The sequence below is a fragment of the Microtus pennsylvanicus genome, chromosome 9, assembly GCF_037038515.1.
Source record: "Microtus pennsylvanicus isolate mMicPen1 chromosome 9, mMicPen1.hap1, whole genome shotgun sequence".
NCBI lineage: Eukaryota > Metazoa > Chordata > Mammalia > Rodentia > Cricetidae > Microtus > Microtus pennsylvanicus.
The window spans coordinates 40,453,227-40,472,760 of NC_134587.1; the positions used below are offsets into that span (position 1 = coordinate 40,453,227).

At 49.5% G+C, this 19,534-nt stretch overlaps 1 protein-coding gene across 1 annotated transcript in view; it reads right to left on the reverse strand.

Moving 5' to 3' along the window:
- Qsox2 (quiescin sulfhydryl oxidase 2) overlaps window positions 1-16,973 on the reverse strand; it is a 30,629-nt gene extending 13,656 nt beyond the window's left edge. The window contains exons 1-5 of the mRNA XM_075985456.1: window positions 16,643-16,973; window positions 6,931-7,031; window positions 5,043-5,091; window positions 3,544-3,649; window positions 3,238-3,328 (exon numbers count right to left, since the gene is read on the reverse strand). Of these exons, the coding sequence (XP_075841571.1) occupies window positions 3,238-3,328; window positions 3,544-3,649; window positions 5,043-5,091; window positions 6,931-7,031; window positions 16,643-16,943 (648 nt within the window). The 5' untranslated portion in view covers window positions 16,944-16,973. The remainder of the gene's footprint in view (window positions 1-3,237; window positions 3,329-3,543; window positions 3,650-5,042; window positions 5,092-6,930; window positions 7,032-16,642) is intronic.
- Between the last annotated feature and the right edge of the window lie 2,561 nt (window positions 16,974-19,534).

Genomic DNA, 19,534 nt, shown 5'->3' on the forward strand with positions numbered 1-19,534 from the left:
AGGTGCTGAACTACTCAGAATAACACTGTCCACCTGGACACACAGCAAACAGCTGGGCGGTGTGACATGTGGTACTGTACCGATTACACAAGGCTGAGGCACAGTACCATAGTCAGTCTCATCCATCCCTCTGCAATCAAAAGCATCCTGCGCACCTTAACTGTTATTACATTTTTTTTTTTTTTTTGGTTTTTCGAGACAGGGTTTCTCTGTAGCTTTGGAGCCTGTCCTGGAACTCCCTTTGTAGACCAGGCTGGCCTCGAACTCACAGAGATCCGCCTGCCTCTGCCTCCCGAGTGCTGGGATTACAGGCGTGCGCCACCACCGCCCGGCCGTTATTACATTTTAAGCAGCTCTTCAAGTCACACGCCCACTCTCATTTAGCAACTTTCCAAAATAATCAAAAATAACATTTGTTGTTTGTGTGTGTATGCATTCATGTATATGTGTGAGTGCATGTGTGTATGTAGACACATGTGGAGGTCAGAGGACAGCCTAAGGTGTCATTACTCAAGTACCATTCACTTTGTGTTTGAGACAGGGTCTCTCATTAGCCTGGAGATGTGCCTACCCTGGCTACTCAGCACTGGGATTACAGTATGTCTGCCACTTGGGGATGGAACTCAAGTCCTAAGGCTTTCAAGGTAAGCACTTTATGGGATGAATCATAAAGTAACCTAGACCCAAAGGTAACATTTGTTACCAGACTTTACCTTTCTGAACCAGTTTGTCTGCTATAGAATCTACATGAATTGAGTAAGTACCTCCACCACTCATCAGCTACAGCCCTGTTTTCCCAACACACTGGGTATTGTGTGCCCACATTTCTGGGCTAACTGGAAACTCAACATCATTCCAGCTCTGAGCCAGGAGGTTTGGGGTGGCTCCTACAGGTGACTTCTAACCCCTTGCTTAGGCTGAAGGAGCTGCAGTGGGTCTTAGTGACTGAGAGACCATAGCTATGGCATCTCAATGTCTAAAAAGCCCCTCCTGTGCTCACCACATGGCAAGTGGGTGGAGTCTGTCTCTGCTGCTCTTAGTTGTCAACAAAGTCAGTTCCTTCCAGGAATGAGGAAAGGATTACATGTGCGTGCATCATAGTGGTGGTAATGACAGTGGTAGTGGTTGTCCTTTTGTTTGTTGCTGTTGTTACTGTTGTTTTTGAGATACTTTGTAGCCTTCACTGGCCTGGAACTCACATGTAGTCCAGTCTGATCTTAAACTCACAGAAATTTGCCACTGGGATTAAAGGTGCGTCACAGTCACACCACACTGGTCACAATGGTTCTTCTTGATACTGATTTTTAGGACACCCTTGGTTACAGGTACTACCCAGAGAGCCAGGCCTTACTGATCCCAAAGGCACTGATGTGCTGGTACTATGGGGACAGGGTAACTGGCAAGAAAATGGGCCTTCAGCCATTTTCTCGGGGACGAAGTCCTGTTTTTGGTTTATAAGTGTTTAAGTGTACATGTGTACAAAGGGCACGGGCACTGCCCGGAAGATCTGGCATGCAGTGGCTCTGGGTAGTAGGGAAAGGTGGTGAGGGAGAATTGTTTGCATTCTGTCAACCATGTTATAAATAAACGCCGATTGGCCAGGCAGGAAATATAGGCGGGAAAACTGGACAGGAAGTAGAAATGATGTAATGAGAACAGGAAAATTCTGGGAAGGAGGAAGTTGATTCCTCCCACTCCTGCCCAGACCACCAAAGCAACAGGATGTGATCTTCCCCACTGAAAAAAAGGTACTGAGCCACATGGCTAACACAGATCAGAAAAATGGGTTAATCAAGATATGAGAGTTAGCCAGTGAGAGGCTAGAGCTAATGGACCAATCAGCTTATAATTTAAGGAGACCTATGTGTGATTGGGGCTAAACAGTTGTGGGGACCTGGTGGGAGGACAGAAACCCAAACAAGCAGGCCCCCAGTTCATGTTACAGAAAGGAGCTGGGCATGAAGGAGTTCTGGGCTCCACTGCTTCTCAGTCCTTTGACTGAGAATCCTGCCAACAATGAGGCAAAGGATAAGACGTATCACCAAACATGGAGGGAGAACAGTAAGGTCCTGGAGGGCAGCAGGCACATGGAGTTGCCACACTGTTGTCTGGAGCCTGCCTCACACCCTCCAAGGCCTACTGAGGGTAGTACTATCTCCTCCTTCCTGAGCTACCCAGATAACCTGGAGAACTGCACTCAAGTAGCAGGAGGGAAGAGCCCAGGGGTCAGTGCTGAATTCCCATGTGGGCTGGGAGGCTTCCTTCTTGTCTTCAAGGGATCCTGGTATTACCAACTAGGTCTCTGGTACCTTGGTTTGATACTTAGCCAAAGCCAAAGGCTTCTGAACTACACACATGACACCAACATCTTACAGAGAAGCAAGGTCTTACAGACTCTTTTTTTTTTTTTTACAGACTCTTGATGTGGTAACACAGGAGATCTGTAACAGTGCACGGTAATGGCACTGATGGAAGACAAAGCTATGGCTGGACCCTCAAAGGCAAGCCCTGTCACTCCAGCATTTTTTGCTATATACGCCAGTGACTTGGGTCTCTATAACTAACAATAGCTCAAGGCTCACTGGTTGTTGCTATCTATGCACTAGCTACAGCCTACCCCCACCGCACTAACTACAGTCTACCCCCACCACACTAACTACAGCCTACCCCTACCGCACTAACTATAGCCTACCCCCACAACACTAACTACAGTCTATCCCCACCGCACTAACTACAGCCTACCCCCACCGCACTAACTACAGCCTACCCCCACCACACTAACTACAGCCTACCCCCACAACACTAACTACAGCCTACCCCCACAACACTAACTACAGCCTACCCCCACAACACTAACTACAGTCTACCCCCACCGCACTAGCTACAGCCTACCCCCACAACACTAACTACAGCCTACCCCCACCGCACTAACTACAGCCTACCCCCACCACACTAACTATAGCCTACCCCCACAACACTAACTACAGCCTACCCCCACAACACTAACTACAGCCTACCCCCACAACACTAACTACAGCCTACCCCCACCGCACTAACTACAGCCTACCCCCACAACACTAACTACAGTCTACCCCCACAACACTAACTACAGTCTACCCCCATAACACTAATTAGAGCCTACCCCCACCGCACTAACTACAGTCTACCCCCACAACACTAACTACAGTCTACCCCCACCATGCCAGCTGCAGCCCCAGAACATACAAAACACAATACCTCTCGTCCAATATAAGAACCATTGCTTTCAAACACAACAGCGTGGTATTGGCCACTGTGGCTGTCCATGAGGGAAAGGATGTCACTGGGCCTGTCAGGAGAAAGCAAAACGTTCAGTGCTTTCCATAATATTCAGATGTCACAGCATGCACGCACCCTGGTCACTTACACACAGATTTTAAAAACCATGCCCCAATATGCACCATGCAACTTGGGAAGAGGTATGAACCAGGGCTTCCCACTTGCTGAGCTCTACCACCATGATGCTCTAGGCCCCATAGGCCATCTTTCAATGGAACTACTCACTGAATAGGGTCCAGGGGTGGGCATGCAGGAGGCCGAGTGCCCTCTGTATGGTTCTGCAGGAAGTCAATCATTGTCTGCCTGACTGTCCGCAGCTCCCTGTCAGGTCCTACAAAAGCAAATCTAGGTCATGGTTGTGGCTGCGGGTATATGTACCTCAGCAGCCATCCCAAGCCCAGAGCCCAAGGACAGTGAAGGCAGCAGCACCATTCACGCAACCCTGTGTGTACAGCTGCTCATGACAGGTTGTAGCGTGATCAGTAGCAGGTGCATACAATGGGAGATCACACAGTCCAGAGCAAGTGACAGGCAACAGGATACCTGGCAAAATGACAAATCTCATGCTCATGGTGGTAAGAGGTGGCCAGGCGCATCAACAACTTCATATACACTGCTAACACAGGCAAACTCTACTCCTGATGCCAGAAATGGCAGGTGTCTCCCAGGGGACAAGCCTATGAAGCAGTCACCTGGTCTTCACTAGGGCTCTGCTTACCTGGCCAGGCTCACACACTAAAATATATGAGCTGAGCCCTGTACTTGTGTGTGTGTGTGTGTGTGTGTATGCTCCACTAGACACTTTCTCAATAAAAGTTGTTACCACATGAAAGTGAGAAAAGGACTGTAAGTACCGGGGTAGGGCTGGAACGTGCAGAGCCAGAATGGAGGATATACATGCGTGAAATAGCCAAAGGACAAGCTTAATAAAAATTGTAATAAAAAATTTACTACTAGCTGGGCAGTGGTGGTGTATGCTTTTACTCTCAGAATTTGGGAGGCAGAGGCAGGAGGATTTCGGTGAGCTCGAGGCCAGCCTGGTCTATAAGAGCTAGTTCCTGAACAGCTAGGGCTGTTACACAGAGAAACCCTGTCTCAAAAATAAAATAAAATAAAAAAGAAATAAAAAATTTACTACCACATTTCCCAAGAAGGGCAAAGCACAAAATAAAGAATTTTCTGTGGCTGGAGAGATGGCTTAGTGGATAAGAGCATGTACTGCTCTTCCAGAGGACTGAATTCAGTTCCTAAAACCCATAATAGATGGTTCACAGCCTCCTGTAATTCCAGTTTCAGGGGGTCTGACCTCCAAGGACAGACAGGTGTGCACACACAAACCACACATATAATTAAAAAAAAATGTTTTTAAAACTTATTACCGCCGGGCGATGGTGGCGCACGCCTTTAATCCCAGCACTCGGGAGGCAGAGGCAGGCGGATCTCTGTGAGTTCGAGACCAGCCTGGTCTACAGAGCTAGTTCCAGGACAGGCTCCAAAGCCACAGAGAAACCCTGTCTCGAAAAAAACCAAAAAAAAAAAAAACTTATTACCACACAAATTATTAATTAAAACTCTGAGCTTTTAATAGAAAGTCAGGCAGTACTGGTGCAAATATGTTGACTGCAGAGAGGAGGCCCATGGGCTCCATCTGCTGGGACCATATCCAGTTTACCGGGTTGATGGAGTCAGTCTATGGGATGAGAATAGAATACTGCATATCTTACCTTTAAAATTTTCTCCAGTTGTAAACTCCTTTGTAAATGCTTTAAAATACTAAAGGAAAAACACATACAAAAATAAGAAACAGCTTGGGGGAATTGTGCATATACTTAAACAAGATGACTCAAACAGGAGCTCTGGTCAAGTCCCTCCCAACGTTACACTGACTGCACAAGACATGTTCTATGCTTCCATGGACACCAATGTTCCTGTGGATGTGTGAACTACTGTACTAAGAACCAACTGGCTTTCACTATGTCATTCTAGTCCAACAGGAACCGAAGCAAGACAACTCACTAGGGCGGGATCCTTACAAAGGTGGTATCCCTTGAAGAGCAATTTGAGGGCACAGGTTCTAGGGAAGAGGGGTTATCCAGAGCCTCTGAAAAGAGGAGAGCTTCCGACCAGGGCTGCCCCATCAGAAACACATCACGACAGAAGAGGCTAGGTAGTATTCCCAACAAAGGCCACAGGAGAAACAGTGCAGATACATGCAGAGGAATCCTATAACAGTGGGGGACGCAGACGCACTCAAGAGGAAAGTGACAGATATCTAACAGTTCCTCAAGAATAAAAAACACAGACGCGCTTGTCACCAGGAAAACAGGGAGCACAGGCACTTTGTCCTGCACCATGGGCAGATGCATCATGTTGTGGGAAGGGAGTCCTCTGGCCTTCTTCCCAGACCCAGCTAGGGAAACGTGTGTATGAAGGGGGTAGGGGCCCTCATTGGTCCATATAATAAAATCCAGGAGATACCTCAACACTCAGCAGAGAGGGCCATCACATTCAATGAGACATTACTGCACAGCCAAACCCAATGAGCCACAGCAGTGCCCAGCACCATGGGCAAATCTTGGCAAAGTCATGTGAAGTATAAGAAAGGCCCAGACACTTCCAACAGCACTGTTTAATAGAGGGTATGAAGTTAGTGTCAAGTAAGAAAGAGATATATGTGACATTATCAGCCCAAGGCTAGAAAGCAAGAGAACAAGCAGCAAGGGCCTGTGAGGTCTCTGGGGCTGGTACCACAGAGCATTACACTGGGAAGCCAGGTATAGCATAGGAAGTCATAGGGAAGCAAAGCCCAGTCAATGAATGGGTGGGGAAACACAGGGGACACCACTGGGCTGGGTCCTGCCCCTGACAGTGCAAAGTACTAGCAGGACAGAAGTGCAGAGATGGAGTCACAGGTTTTTTTAGAAATTATCTCTGAGTTGGGTAGTGGTGGCTCACACCTTTAATCCTAGCACTCAAGAGGCAGAGGCAGGTGGTCTCTGAGTTCAAGTGAGTTTCAGGACAGTCAGGGCTACACAGAGAAACCGTCTGTCTCCAAAATAAGGAAAAAAAAAAGAAAAAAAAAAGAAAAAGAGGAGGAAGAAAAAAAGAAGGAGGAAGAGGAGGAGGAAGAAAAGGAGGAGGAGGAATGGGGGGGGGCTATGTGGTTTTGGAGATGCCCATGAATTTGAGATGTTCAAATGCAAGCATGTGGCCACACAGTCATGCACACACTAAGCAGACAGCCCTTCGGCAGGTTCTCAGGTAGTAACTCTGCCCTCTAGTGGAAGAAATATGTACAAATTTGGTGGCAGGCCCAACTGCAGCCCAGGCAGCAAGGTGCTGAGGAAGCCACTTTCAACACTGCTGGTGCCTTCTGCCAGTAACAGGACCAAGCAGCTTGATATCACACAAAGATAGGCACCCAACAGGCTTCAGAGCCTTCTGCGACTCAAGATGAGGAATAAAGGGGCAGTGTGCTGGGCAGTGTGAATGCAAATTCGCACAGTTTTTAATGATAACCTAGGAGTTACTGGTACAGGAAGGAATTCTGCCCCAAAAGCCCCTTGTAAAAAAAGCAGGACTGGAGCAGAGTCAAGGTTGCAGGGGGCTCACCCTGAAAGTGGGGTAGAAGTGGATGTCATATGTGCGGCATACGTCTTGGTTCTTTTCGTCTGCACAGTCCAGAGCAGCGACACGGATGGCAGCACTCCAGTCTACAAGGAAGAAATGGGACCTTGAGCAGAGTTGCCAGCACCACGTCATTCCATCCTAGGCAGCATCTGCATGAGCACCAGTCGCCGCAGTGAAACCACCCGTGTACCTCCTCCCTTTAAGTGTTTGTGAGCCTGTGCTGAGCTGGGAAAACAGAGTAACATTTTAACCAAAACAAGAGGTGTCTTCCACCACTGTTCACGGAGAAAACTGATTTTGGTTGAATTTTCAAATCACTCAACAGCTTGCTATACACCATTTCCTATTAAAAGACACCTGATGGGTGGAAGTGTAGGAACCTGGAAGCATTGTCTGAAAGATGGTAATGGAACACTACAAGAGATACCAAGTATAGCATGCATGGTGATTAAATGCCCTACATATGCCTTGCCTTGGTGTCAGTAATTACCAGCTCTTGTGAATGTTTTATCCCAATCCATCATAAATCTTCCTGTCTTTTTCAGTCCAACACACCGCCATGGCCATAGCAAATGACGCATGCTCCTAATGCCATTAGGCACCTAGTTGAACATCTCCTCCCATCTGCCCACATTCGACACTTTCCCTAGAGCTCCTTAAAAGAGGCACAGGTAGAGATTTTTATCAGGTTCTTTTGCTGGGATTAGTCTTAATAAGCAAAATGTAAGTTGAAATGTAAGTCAGGTGCGCCTTTAATCCCAGCACGCCAGAGACAGAGGCAGGTGGATCTCTGAGTTTGAGGTTAGCCTAATCTACAGAGCAAGTTCCAGGACAGCTAGGAAAAAAAAAAAAAGCGAAGTGTGCTTCTGCAGGAGCATGGGGGGGGGGGGGCTTGGCACTTCCATCATTATTAGAATAAATACACATTAAATCAGGGCTGTAGCCTCTTTTCTCAGCTCTCACCCAGGGGAAGGACACTCTCCTGGTAATACAGAGATAAGTGCCTAGCTCTCTCTGCCTTGCCCTCTGGTCACTAGCATCAGGTGTACCTTTAGGTGACCGCTGGGGGTCCTTCTAAGAGCCGTGCATTAATATCTCCAGGGCATTAAGTCACATCATCATGCATACTTCCCAGCATCTGGTCCTGCAGGGGTCCTGTCTAGGCCCAAGCCCAAGAAGTGCTGAGCTTGGTTGGTGGCCTGTGCATGGTCAGCAGCACAGCACAGTTCACAGATACACAGTGCTGGCTGGGGGAACAAGCATGAGAGACAGTCAGAAGAGCCACCTGGGTGACCTTGTATAAGCTGCCTGGAAGTTGCTTGATTTCTGGGCAGGAGCTCATACAGTTCATACAGGCGATCAGCATGTTCTGTGTTGCTAGTGTTATTCTGTCACATGAAACCATTCCTCTGAGGACAAGTAATGTTCAAAAGCCTAAGAGGCTGCATATGGGGATTAACTTGAGCTGAAGGGACAGTGTCAGAGGACACTTACATCAGGTGACAGAGGTCAATGACTGTCTTCTTTGTGAGCCACCCCAGTGTCCTTCCTACCACCCTGACTTGTATTACACACCCTTTCTTTATTTTATTAAGAATAAGAAATAAGAATAGGTCATCACAGATACTAACCAAATAAATACTGTTGGCTATGGAAAGCCAGCTCTGCCACAAGGCCACTTTAAAAACGTAGAAGAGAACTTCAGTATTTCTGAATCACAAGCATAGCTTCCTGGAGTCTCAAATGGCACAGAACCGAGGAAGAACAGTTAATACTCCCATCCAATTAGGGGCAGATGGCATAGAAGGCACTCTGAGGCTCAAGGTGCTTCGAGGGCAGATTCACACCCTGCATCTGGCACAGCAGCTCACTCCCACCACCCTGATTTGACTCACAGACCCAACCAATTCACTCTGCTCACTGAGTGCTCCCACCCACACTTTCCTTCCATGTTCTAGAAAAGCACCTTCTGCCTGGAAAGAGTGTAACAGTGAAAAATCTCCAAGAGTAAAATGCAGGAACCAGTCTCCCAGCCAGATGAAATACCAAGCCCACCCCGAACTGGGATGGATGCATCTAGGATTGCATGGTGGGGTCTGGTCCTGTTTTCATTTTTCAAATTTTTCTTAAACATGCATACTCAGGAGAACTAAGTGTAGGGGCTGGGGCTCAGTGGCAGAGGACATCCCTAGGCTGATCCGGCACTGCAGCAGCTGCTTGCTGGTACTGGGTATTAGCTTTGTGTTTCTCAGATTCTGCCTTCCAGAATCTGAAGCAGAGGCCACTCCAACACAAGGCACAGGAAAAGACAGTTTCCCAGTGCTGCAGGGGACAGTGCTCAGCAAGACAGAGCCAGCTTTGCAGTTTGTCTGTTTATTTGTTTTGTTTGCTTTTGTCTGAGATAGGCTCTGGCTAGGTAGCCCAGGTTGGGCTTGAACTTGAAATGCTCCTGCTCCAGCCTCCTGAGTGCTGAGATCATAGACTGGCTGGTTAATATAGGCCAGCGCTAGAGACTGAACACAGGAGCCCTTCTGATATGGCTCGGCATCTGGAAGACTGAAGGCACTGAGAGCCTAGTTCATTAGGAATGCAGAGCAGCGTTCGCTGACAACTGCACCCTGGCTCTCCATCAGAGCAAGGCCTCATCGCTAATTCACAGATTTCACCGCCACAGTCGGCTCTGTCCCCAAATACACGAGCAACCTCCTCGCCTTGCAGCGTAACCAGCACAGAACACTGCTGTGGGTTTTTGATCCACACTGTCTCAACCCGGCCCTACTCTGTACTGAGGACACTGAATTCTAAGTACCCACATGATGAGGAAGAAAGAGGGAACTCCAGAACCAATTCTCCTGACAAGGATACCAGGACAGAGACAAGGAAGGAGGGCATGTGGGGAAGCTGATGCTTCTGAGTGCTAATCTACTACCTGGGCTCTGGGAAGCAGCAAGGCGCAGTGAGCCATACTATCAAGATGGAGGGAGACTCTTAGCTCAGCTGTGCTCCTGAGAACAAGTTTGTATAGCCTGTGCAAACAGTTGCAGGAGCTGACGCAGGACCTCACAGAACTCTGTGGCTTCAAACCACAGTCTTTACAGGTCCCCACGGTCACACAACACTCTGTCAGATCTCTCGTCCTGGGTTTGAACCCCACTTTGCTCCCTTGGCTGGGTCCTCTTCCTGTCTCCCTCCAGGTCCCACTACAGCATCCACGACACTCAGGTGCATGAAGGTGAAGGTGAGGACCACGAGCAGCGCAGCAGTCATCAGCCGGTGAGCGCCGCAGACTATCCCAAGGCCATAGAAGCAAGGCTGAGACCTCTCTAGGGCCAGAGAAAGGTCTTCTGACCAAGCATCTGTAGAACACTTACTAATGACAATGCCCTCTGACCTCAGAGATTCAGAAGAGCAAATTCTACCACACAGTGCATGTGCATCACAGACAAGAGCCGGGAACAAGTCCTCCTTCCCACGTTGCTGGGGCAATGGGACTGACGCACCACAATGTCCACTTCTGGCCTGGCCCGCTCTGAGCCCTGCCTCTGTGGTGACTGCAGCTGGCTGTCCAAGCATTTCTCCTGAAATGCCCTGTCTTCCTCCTCAGTTCCAACTGTCACACATAGTTACAATGAAGACACCACTGCACTGGCTCTCTCTTGTTCAGCCTCACAACAATCATTTCAATCATATGGGATCAGGGCTGCCTGGCCCCATATGGGGCAACTGTTGGCTTGAAATGAGAAAGCCCTGGATGGCCCACACTGTCTCAGCAGTCTGGTGACTCATCAGCATGATAAAAAGTCATCGCTGCAGCACTGAGGAGCAATGAGCGTGGAGCTCATCTCCTTCAGACAGGATCAGTAACAAGGTCATCTGCCAGTGATGGAAATCCTTACCATGAGTCCACCCTGGAGCACCAAAGCATAATTTCCAAAGAATAAAAACAGACTCTCAAACTGGGTGTGCTGGTGCATGCTGTAATCCCAGCATTTGGGAGGCAGAGGCAGGCAGATCTCTGAGTCTGAGGCCAATCTGGTCTACAGACTGAGTTCCAGAATAGCTAGGGCTAAAAGAGAAACCCTGTCTCAAAAAACCAAGAGAGAGAGAGAAAGAGAGAGAGATAAAGAGCAGATTCTCATTGAGGGAACCCATGTCACCATGCTAACAATGTCCTTTAGTAGATCACTGAAGGTGTGGGCAGAGGAACACTGGAGGATCAATCTACAAGACTACTAGGGACAGCGCATGGCTAGAACAAAGCTGTCTCAGTGCTGACCTACCCCATCAGCATCTTACTGACTGGGTAAATGTGGAGTTCACGTAAGTAGCCAGGACTAGTGATTAATGAACAGCAGCCACCCAGACACCCCGAAGTCCTAGTATGAGATGGAAAGGACCCGAGGCCCACAGTGGCTGAGGATGAAAGCAGCCAGAAAGCGGAAGCTGGCCAGGCTGGGAGCATGACCATACCCTGGGCTCAGATGTGATGGGTCATTAAGTCTCCTTGTAAGAATCACTCCTTACTCTTGCCTGAGGGTAAGCACTGGCCCAAATCTATCTATACAGTTGGTTGGGTGAACTGGTACACACCACACCTAGAATCCCAGCATCAAAAAGCAGAGGCAAGAGGATGGCAACTTTGTGAAGACCTTGCCTCAAACAAATCATCCCTCCCTCTGCGATTAAAAAGTGCAAGGGACCGTCAGGAATGTGCCTTGCCTCTGCTCTGTCTACAGGGAACCTCACAGGCCTGAAAGGGCTGCAAAGCCCCTGAGCTGACCTTAGAAGGTATAACTTTCTTCTGTTTCCCCACCACCAACCAGACCCTTGGCTGTGGGGGTCAATGACCCTACTGTCCTCTATCAATAAGGATACAAAGAGTTACTTTGCCTTTCCTAGGGTTCCAGTTTTTTTCTGACTTTTACCCAGACCTCAGCAGTCTGCTCTGCAGTATAAAACCATGGTTTGTTTTTGGTTTCTTGTCATTTAGGAGAAGGATGGGCAGTTTACCAGGTCACCACCCTTTTAATGTCCTCTGGACCTGGGGTCTTGCCTGGGCTCTCTGTCCTTGCTGTGGCCAGTCATAGGGACAACTCCTCAGATGGCACCAGCCAACCCAGGTTCTTTAGCATGGACAGGTTAGTCCTACAATTACTTTCTCAGTACTGCATGTCCCTCTAGGAACAGGGCCTTGCCTGCACTGTGCACTGCTCCCTTCAGTCTAGCGGTGCTGGGTGAAGAGTGTGAGAGTTAGCTCAGAGCCAGCACTGCCAACTGCTAATGCTGAAAGTTCAGCTCTACACTCATACGAGCACCACCTGCCTAGCTGCTTCTCCAGATCCTGGTGAGCCGATAAGGCACCTGCAGAGCCACACTTGGATAAAGTGCCCCTTAATGGAGGGCATCCAGGGAAAAGGGCCTGTGTGCTGGTATCTCATGAGGGGAAACCCAGCGGGGCTTGTGCACCCTGCGGAAGCTGCGACAGACGGCAGTGACAGTTAGAAACTGTGAAGCCTGAAGCCTGAGGCTGGCAGATGGACAGTATTCACAGCAAACAAAAGACACAGCACCTACTTCACCAAAAAAGGCTGGCTACGGGGTGTGTGCCTCCTTCAGCAGGGCCTGCCTTGCCTAGCCAGGACACCATACTAAAAGATATCGAATGCAAATTGCTTGTTTGCACCAGCCAGGCTGTCCCTGTCCCTTCCATTCTGTGGGAACGGGGCCCCCACTGGAGGGCAGAGGTTGCGAGAGGGAAGGAAAACTAAATTACAAGTGATTTCTGGCTTGTACTCAGCTTAGCTATTTTAGTACTACAGGCTTAGAAATATCTTTGAAATAATTATGATACACAGTAGACCAAGTTATTTCAAATTTATTTGTCAAGTAATTCTACTGCTGAATGAACAGATTTAACTTTCCGCATCACTTGCCATGTCTCAATGGAAAAGCAGAGGAAATCTTGATTTGTGACCAAATATCATTGGTTCTAGAAAATGATTACAAGTGAATTAGCTCCCAGGTTCAAATACAAGGCAGGACTGTTTTAGCTCTCTTACGGCTTCTTCACCCTCACAAAATGCTGGACAGCCAAGTCTCCAAGCCCACATTCCAGACTCCTAGAACCTTCTCTCTGATACTTGCTACCCACCAGTACCCAGGACCAGTGTGGGAACCAGGCCATCACTCTTCCCCAGCCTCACTGGGAGTGGCTGGGTCTCAAGGTTCTGCATTCTCAGCTCTTGATTTAGTCTTGGTAAGCTGGAAAATGATGTGGCCCTAAGCATTCAAGGGTGTACAGGGATGAGGGCAACAAGCCCTGCTGGTGAGATAGTAAAGCACATACTGGAGAGACAAGGCAGGAATTGCTGTGATGACTGGGTCCGGTCCACAGCCCGGGACCTGACATGCAGTGGGGACAGCCCTCTGAGTGGATGGCCAGCCTTGTTAAGTAAAACCCACTTGGTTATTTGAAAACACACAAGCAGCTGAGGCCCCTGACATGCTAACTGCAGCTGCCTTGGAGAGGCACATTCTCTGGCCAGCTGGCAACTGGCCCTGGCTAATGGTAAAGTGACCAGATGGCCGTGACATACACCAAAGAGTGGTTGCCCTTTGTAGCTTCCAGGATTCTGGGCCCTGCCAGTCCTGCCACACCCCTCAGCAATTACTGTCGCCAGTGTCCCTCTCTACTTGTTCTCAGTAAATGGGTAACAGGCACCCCATAAATACTAAGCAGTCATCTTCAAGAGCCTGTGTTCTAAGCAAGCAGAAGACACCTGACACCATGGGAATGAGGAACCTCGGGAAGGCACAAAGGCTCAGCTACTGCTGGCAACAGTGACAGAGCACTGCTCAGTCCTCTACCTGTGGATGGCACACTCTGTGCCCAACTATCTGTCCAACACCTCCCACTCTCAATTCCCAATGTCCTCTCTAGAGACACAGAAGTGTGCCAATGGTGTTCTGGAATCACCTGTGCCTGGACTTAGGCCCTGGCCTGTCACCTAGGTACCATCACTTGCAATATAGAGACTGACCAACAGTTCTAGACTCATCCTAGATGCTGTGATGATGACCTGCCTCCCCTTCAAGACCTTCACCAAGAATTTTAGGGCCAACACAGATCTGCTCTGCTCTCCAAGATGTACTGAAGGGGAGAGAAGAGCTCAGAGGAACACAGGCTCATTCTTCAGGCACATTCCTGTTCTCCTAGGCATCTACACAAATCCTTCAGTGGCCAGGAGAGAAAGCACAGGTGCCAACTGCCAATCCAGATTGAGACAAACACAACAGCCTGGGATAAATGGTTTCAACAGAGCAGGTTTTGTTCTGGGAAATACTTAAGATGGGATAGGCCTAAGCCAGGGCCACATAAGTACTAGAACAGCCTTTGGGCCCAATGAACAGGCCTTTTGTTAACCTATTACTCACAAGGAAACCCACTATTTCCCCCTAAAAGTCAGTGAAGAGCCAAAGAAACACCTGCGTAAGTTTCTGAGGGAGGGAAAGGCATCCTGAACCAAAGACACATAGCTGGGGAAGCCCTCCCACTACAGACCTCCCAGCTGCTTACTCCAATTGGATAAGCTGAGGGGCAGGAAAGCAGGCGTAGGCCACCATCTATCTAGTTCCAATCCCTACAATGGCAGCAAAGCCAATCCAACCAGAGTCTGGGGTAGGGGCTGCGGGGGTGAAGGGATGACGGACCACTGGGTGCTATTTCAAGGGGACAGGAAGAGATCCCTGGGGAGCACCCAATGCAAGGCCCATAGACTGTGTGGCTAAGCATCCTCCCTGCTGCTGGATGACCCAGGCAGGGAGCCTCGGTAGGGAACATAGGCAAGTGGAGGCTGGGGCAGAGGGTCTAGTGCTTCCCATACTCTGCACAGAATCCCACAAGACAAGGTACAGAAGAGGAACTGAACTCAGTATCCCAGGAGGACAGGGGTGAGAGTCAACTTTCCCAGGAAGTGGGACATGGCAGACATCACAAGGGACACTGTCTCTTCTGCAGGTATCTAGCAGTTACGCAGGATCCCTTACAACAGGTGACCTGACATCTTTGGAGCTTGTGCTGACAGGATATTGGGACCCACCCAGCAGCCTAGGCCGAGCCCGATAACATGGGTGTCTACCAAATCCCAGGTGACTTGCTTCACACTCGAACATACTCTGAGGGCCCTGCTTCCCTCCTCAGGTTCTCACCTGTTCCTGCCAGTCAGCTCTTTCCCCAGACCTAAAGTCAGTCTCAGGCTCTTCTTGGCAGCCAGCCACTCTTTCAAGGCAACTCCACTTCATTGAGTGTCAACCACAGCATTAACTGTGGGTGTTTATGTGGCACTTTCGGAACGGTCTTCCTTTCAAGTTCCAGGGACATCTTAACCCCTTCTGCTGCTGGTCTGGTTACAGAAGAGCCACTTATAACATCTGGTGTGGCTTATGACATCTACAAGCCCTTTACTAGATTGAAAGTCAGAACCGAAATAAACAAAAGAGCTGCCAACAAGTCTTGCCAGGGTCACCTGCATGTCCACTGACAAGTATCAAGAACAGGAAAGTCCTCTCTACTACTCAGTGGTTTTGGAAAAAAAAAAAGTGAAAAACAAAACCCCAATATAAACTCTGTCTTTTCAGTCACTGGTCTCAGTTTCGGCTAGTGCTTGCCAGGTACTTAAGAAAACTTGAAATGGTTTGGAGGTTAAAAACACATTCTGTTCTTGCAGGGACTGGGAATTGATTCCCAGCACCTACATCTTACAGCTTCGGAGGATCCACACCTCCGGCTTCCATGAAAAACTGCACACATCTACACCCACATAATTCAAAACAAAATAAATTTTAGGAAGAAAGAAAAAGAAAACCTTCAGACCCAAGAAAACAATTCCATTAGATTCTACATAAAATAAAAGCCTAGCATTCAAGAAGCAGGAAGTCAGTAGATTCTAGGCCAGCCTAGGTTACACTATGAAACTCTTAAAAAAATAAATAAAGTGCCCCAACAGGGAGGAAAGATAAGGCAAACATCTTAAAACAGTCATTTGCAATTGTGTACTTGGGAAAGGCTCTTTGCAGATCTGTTGAAGAAAAACACAGTAGTGTTCAACAGCAGACCTAAAGGCAAAGGTGCAGGAAGAAGAACAACAATTTGTTGTCTTGCCCTGCGAGATCTGTAATTAGAGGTTAGTTCAACAGTAGTAAGCGGCTGGAGCCAAACCTCAGCCAGTGCTCGGAAAGCTACTGCACAGTCACTTAAATCCCACTTTCGGGAGCTGCTGGAAGAGGTCTGAGGTCTGCAAACGTAACTCAGCACTAAGAATGGCAGGATTTCTCAAAAGCTATGGTTAGTGAACGAGAAGCCCAGCAAGAAGATGCTTTGCAAACTTTCTGCTTCTGCAGAGCAGTCCCCAGAGTGTCTGGGTTTCTAAGTTTCTCGGCCCGAAGCCCACCATATGGCCGGTTACCTAGCAAACCAGGTTGGGGTTTGACAGGAACGGGGACCCTTCCAGAGTAGAGAAGGCAGGCTCTGAAATGCAATTGCTGGGGACGGGGAAGGTCAAGGCTGGCCAGGGAGGGGCCAGCATAAGAGGCTGGGGACAGGATGAAGTCGGCGTTCTGAGAGCTGGCGACCTCAGCAAAGCCATCGGCCCCCGCGGAGGCAGCGACCCGCACAGCCGTTGCGCGGGACCCTCACCTCGCACGTCCGCCGCCAGCGCCCGCCAGGTGGGCGCGTAGCCGATGCAGTGGCCGCACCACGACGAATGGAACTGCACGAGCCACGCGGCCGAGCTGTTGCCTGTGGCAGAGCGCACGCTGCCGCTGTCCAGCAACCACACGGCGTCCACGCCCACGCGGTACAGCCGCGCCGCGCCGCCCTCCCGGGGCCCCACCGCCGCCACCGCCGCCAGCAGGAGGAGCAGCCGCGCGGCCCGGAGAGAGGGCGGCCGCCGCGCTTCAGCTTCGGGACCGCGCGCCACAGCCCCGGCCGCCGCCATGTTGGGAGTGCCGCCGGCGCGCCGACCTTTCACCCTGGCAACCGCCATCACGTGCTTGCGCGCGCCGGTCCCGCCCCGGGCATTGGCCCCGCCCCCAATCAGCTAGTCCTCTCAAGGACCACCCCTCGTCCTTTTCGCCCCGCCCTCGTGATCTGGCCCCACCCCGAGCCCTGATCAGTCCAGGTCCGGCTTCGCTCTCTTTTTGCCCCGCCCCCGTCCGATGGCCCCGCCCCAGAACGCAGGCCCCGCCTCGCTCCCTAGGCCTGCTCCGCCCCCGCATTTCTGGCCCCGCCCCTGCCTTGGGTCACTGTTGGTCCTGCCCGGTTCTTAGTTCGCTCCCAACCACAGGTACCTCTCACCCATAGGGACCGTGAGGCCTAGGGAGCCAGATTTAGCAGGGGGACGTAGCCCATGCCAAGATGAATATGAAGTTGTGTAAACACCACGCCAGAAGTTTCAGCCTGAAATGCATTTTTAATTGGGCATAAATAAGACTCGGAAACTAATCTCTATGTAACTGAAATTCATGCGTAACATGAATCCTGGATTTTATAAGCCAACTGTGATTTTATCTGTCAATTTCAAACGTCCACGATGATCACCTTGACCCCTTTATAACCCAGAGGATATGGTAGAGTCACAGGGCAAAATCTTTTTTTTTTTTTTTAGACAGGGTTCTATGGCTAGCATGGAACTCTATATATAGCTTGTCCTCCTGCCTCCCTAGCCCTGGCCTTACGGATGTGTACCACCATGCCTGGCTTCCACAGCTACTTGGTCTATTTCCCTGTGCTAATGTTCTGCTCTGTGCCAAACACTGGAGAGAACATATAATCCAAGCCAAGCCCCAGTGCCCAGGGTCGTATAGATCAAGAGAGCAAGTGGGGGCTGTTGTGTATATGTGAGCATGCAGGCATCTCTTTGTACAAAGTTCCTGAGGTGGAGGCTGCTGAGCCCTTGGGAAGCAGAGGGAGTGAGGGTGGGGGCAATTGGGGGTGGGGTGGGGAGAATTGCTTGAGGCAAAGGGAGAGAGACATTTGCTGGGAGACAAACACAGAGAAGCTGTTTGGTGTTTAATGGCCCCCAGAGGGTGAGTAAGCAGTCCGTTGTGGAAACTGCCTCGGGGAAGCAGGCTTGAGAGGACTGGCTGCTTAAGCCTGAGTTTATGGGAATGATCTGGACAAGGCCTGTCTGAGGCGGAAGAGCGTCAGGTAGAGCTTCCAACTCAGAAGGCACCAAAGTCTTAAGGCAGGACACGAGAGGGAGACGCATCCCGGATATGAGGAAGTGACTCTGGCTGAAGTCTGATAAGAATTCCAATATGCAATTAACTTTCTTGTTGACACACAGACAACATTTTCAAAGAAGGATGTTAAAGTAGCAACAAGCCACGTTTGGACTTCTCAGTCTAAACCTGCCGGTTTCTAGGCCTCTCACTAGGAACCCCATTTACAAGAAAAGCTGTGTCTCAAACCCCTTGAGGCCCAAGGTTTTGTTTTTAACAGATTGTAATCCCATCCAATGCGCCCTCAGAACCACCCTATAATCTCACTTGTTGAAAAGGGGAAAAGAGAGAAGGGAAAAATTCCTTAGGAACCTGCTGAGCAAGAAGTTCTGGCAGCTTCCGAAATCCTATATATGGCTATTGCTAAACCACTTGCTATGACTGTCTTTGAGAAGCCAACACCCCGGCTGAGGTGTGCCCTGCTCTTTCTCTGAGCATCTCTCTATTAACCGCTTCGGCAAAATTTTGTTGCTTTCTTCCGACTCCACTACCATCTGGCTAATCCTGAAATTCTTACCTATGGCAAAGTCAAGTATCTGGAGTTATCTAGATGGAAATCCTGGAAGGATAAGGAGAGTCCTCAGCTTGTAGGGACCACAGAGCTGTGTGTCTACTGATGACCAGCCCACTCTTTTCCCAGTCCACAGACGCTAGACACTTGGGGCAGGGTTCACACAAGAGGCACAGTTAGAACACTCTGCCATCCAGGGAGTACACGGCTCTCATTCTCTTGTAAAAGCCTGGTGGCCTTTGGGTGTGTTTTATGAGAGTAACTGTCGTGGGGGAGCAGGGCGATGGAACCCTGGGGGTTTGGGGAAGTCCCATGACTAAGTCACGTGACGGTTTCGGTGTGGAAAGCTGAAAGCGCAGTCTAAGGGAACTTCTTAGCAGGTCCCTGACAGAGACGGACGACAGGAAAATCAAAAGTACGGGGTTAACTGAGAAATAACCATTTTCTATGAAAAATAATGACTTCTCCTGGGGCTCATGTCAAGATTTATTGACCCAAGTGGTTACAAAGGATCAGAACCAGGGCGGGTACAGCCTGAGACCTTGGAGGGAGGGACCTTGGGCTGAAGCTCACCGGGGTCAATACACATGAATGCCAAAGCACTCACGTGCACGTTAGCCAGATAAAATGTGTCTAGCACTTTCTGTGGATATACTTTCTCTCCGCCCACAAGAGTAATTTTACAGCTTGGCTCCTGCATCTACAGCAGTCTTCGGAATGCCTGGCCTGATTCTCATTAGTTTTCTGTCACCAGCTTCCCTTCAAGGACACCGTGCCAAGGCTATAGCCTGCTGC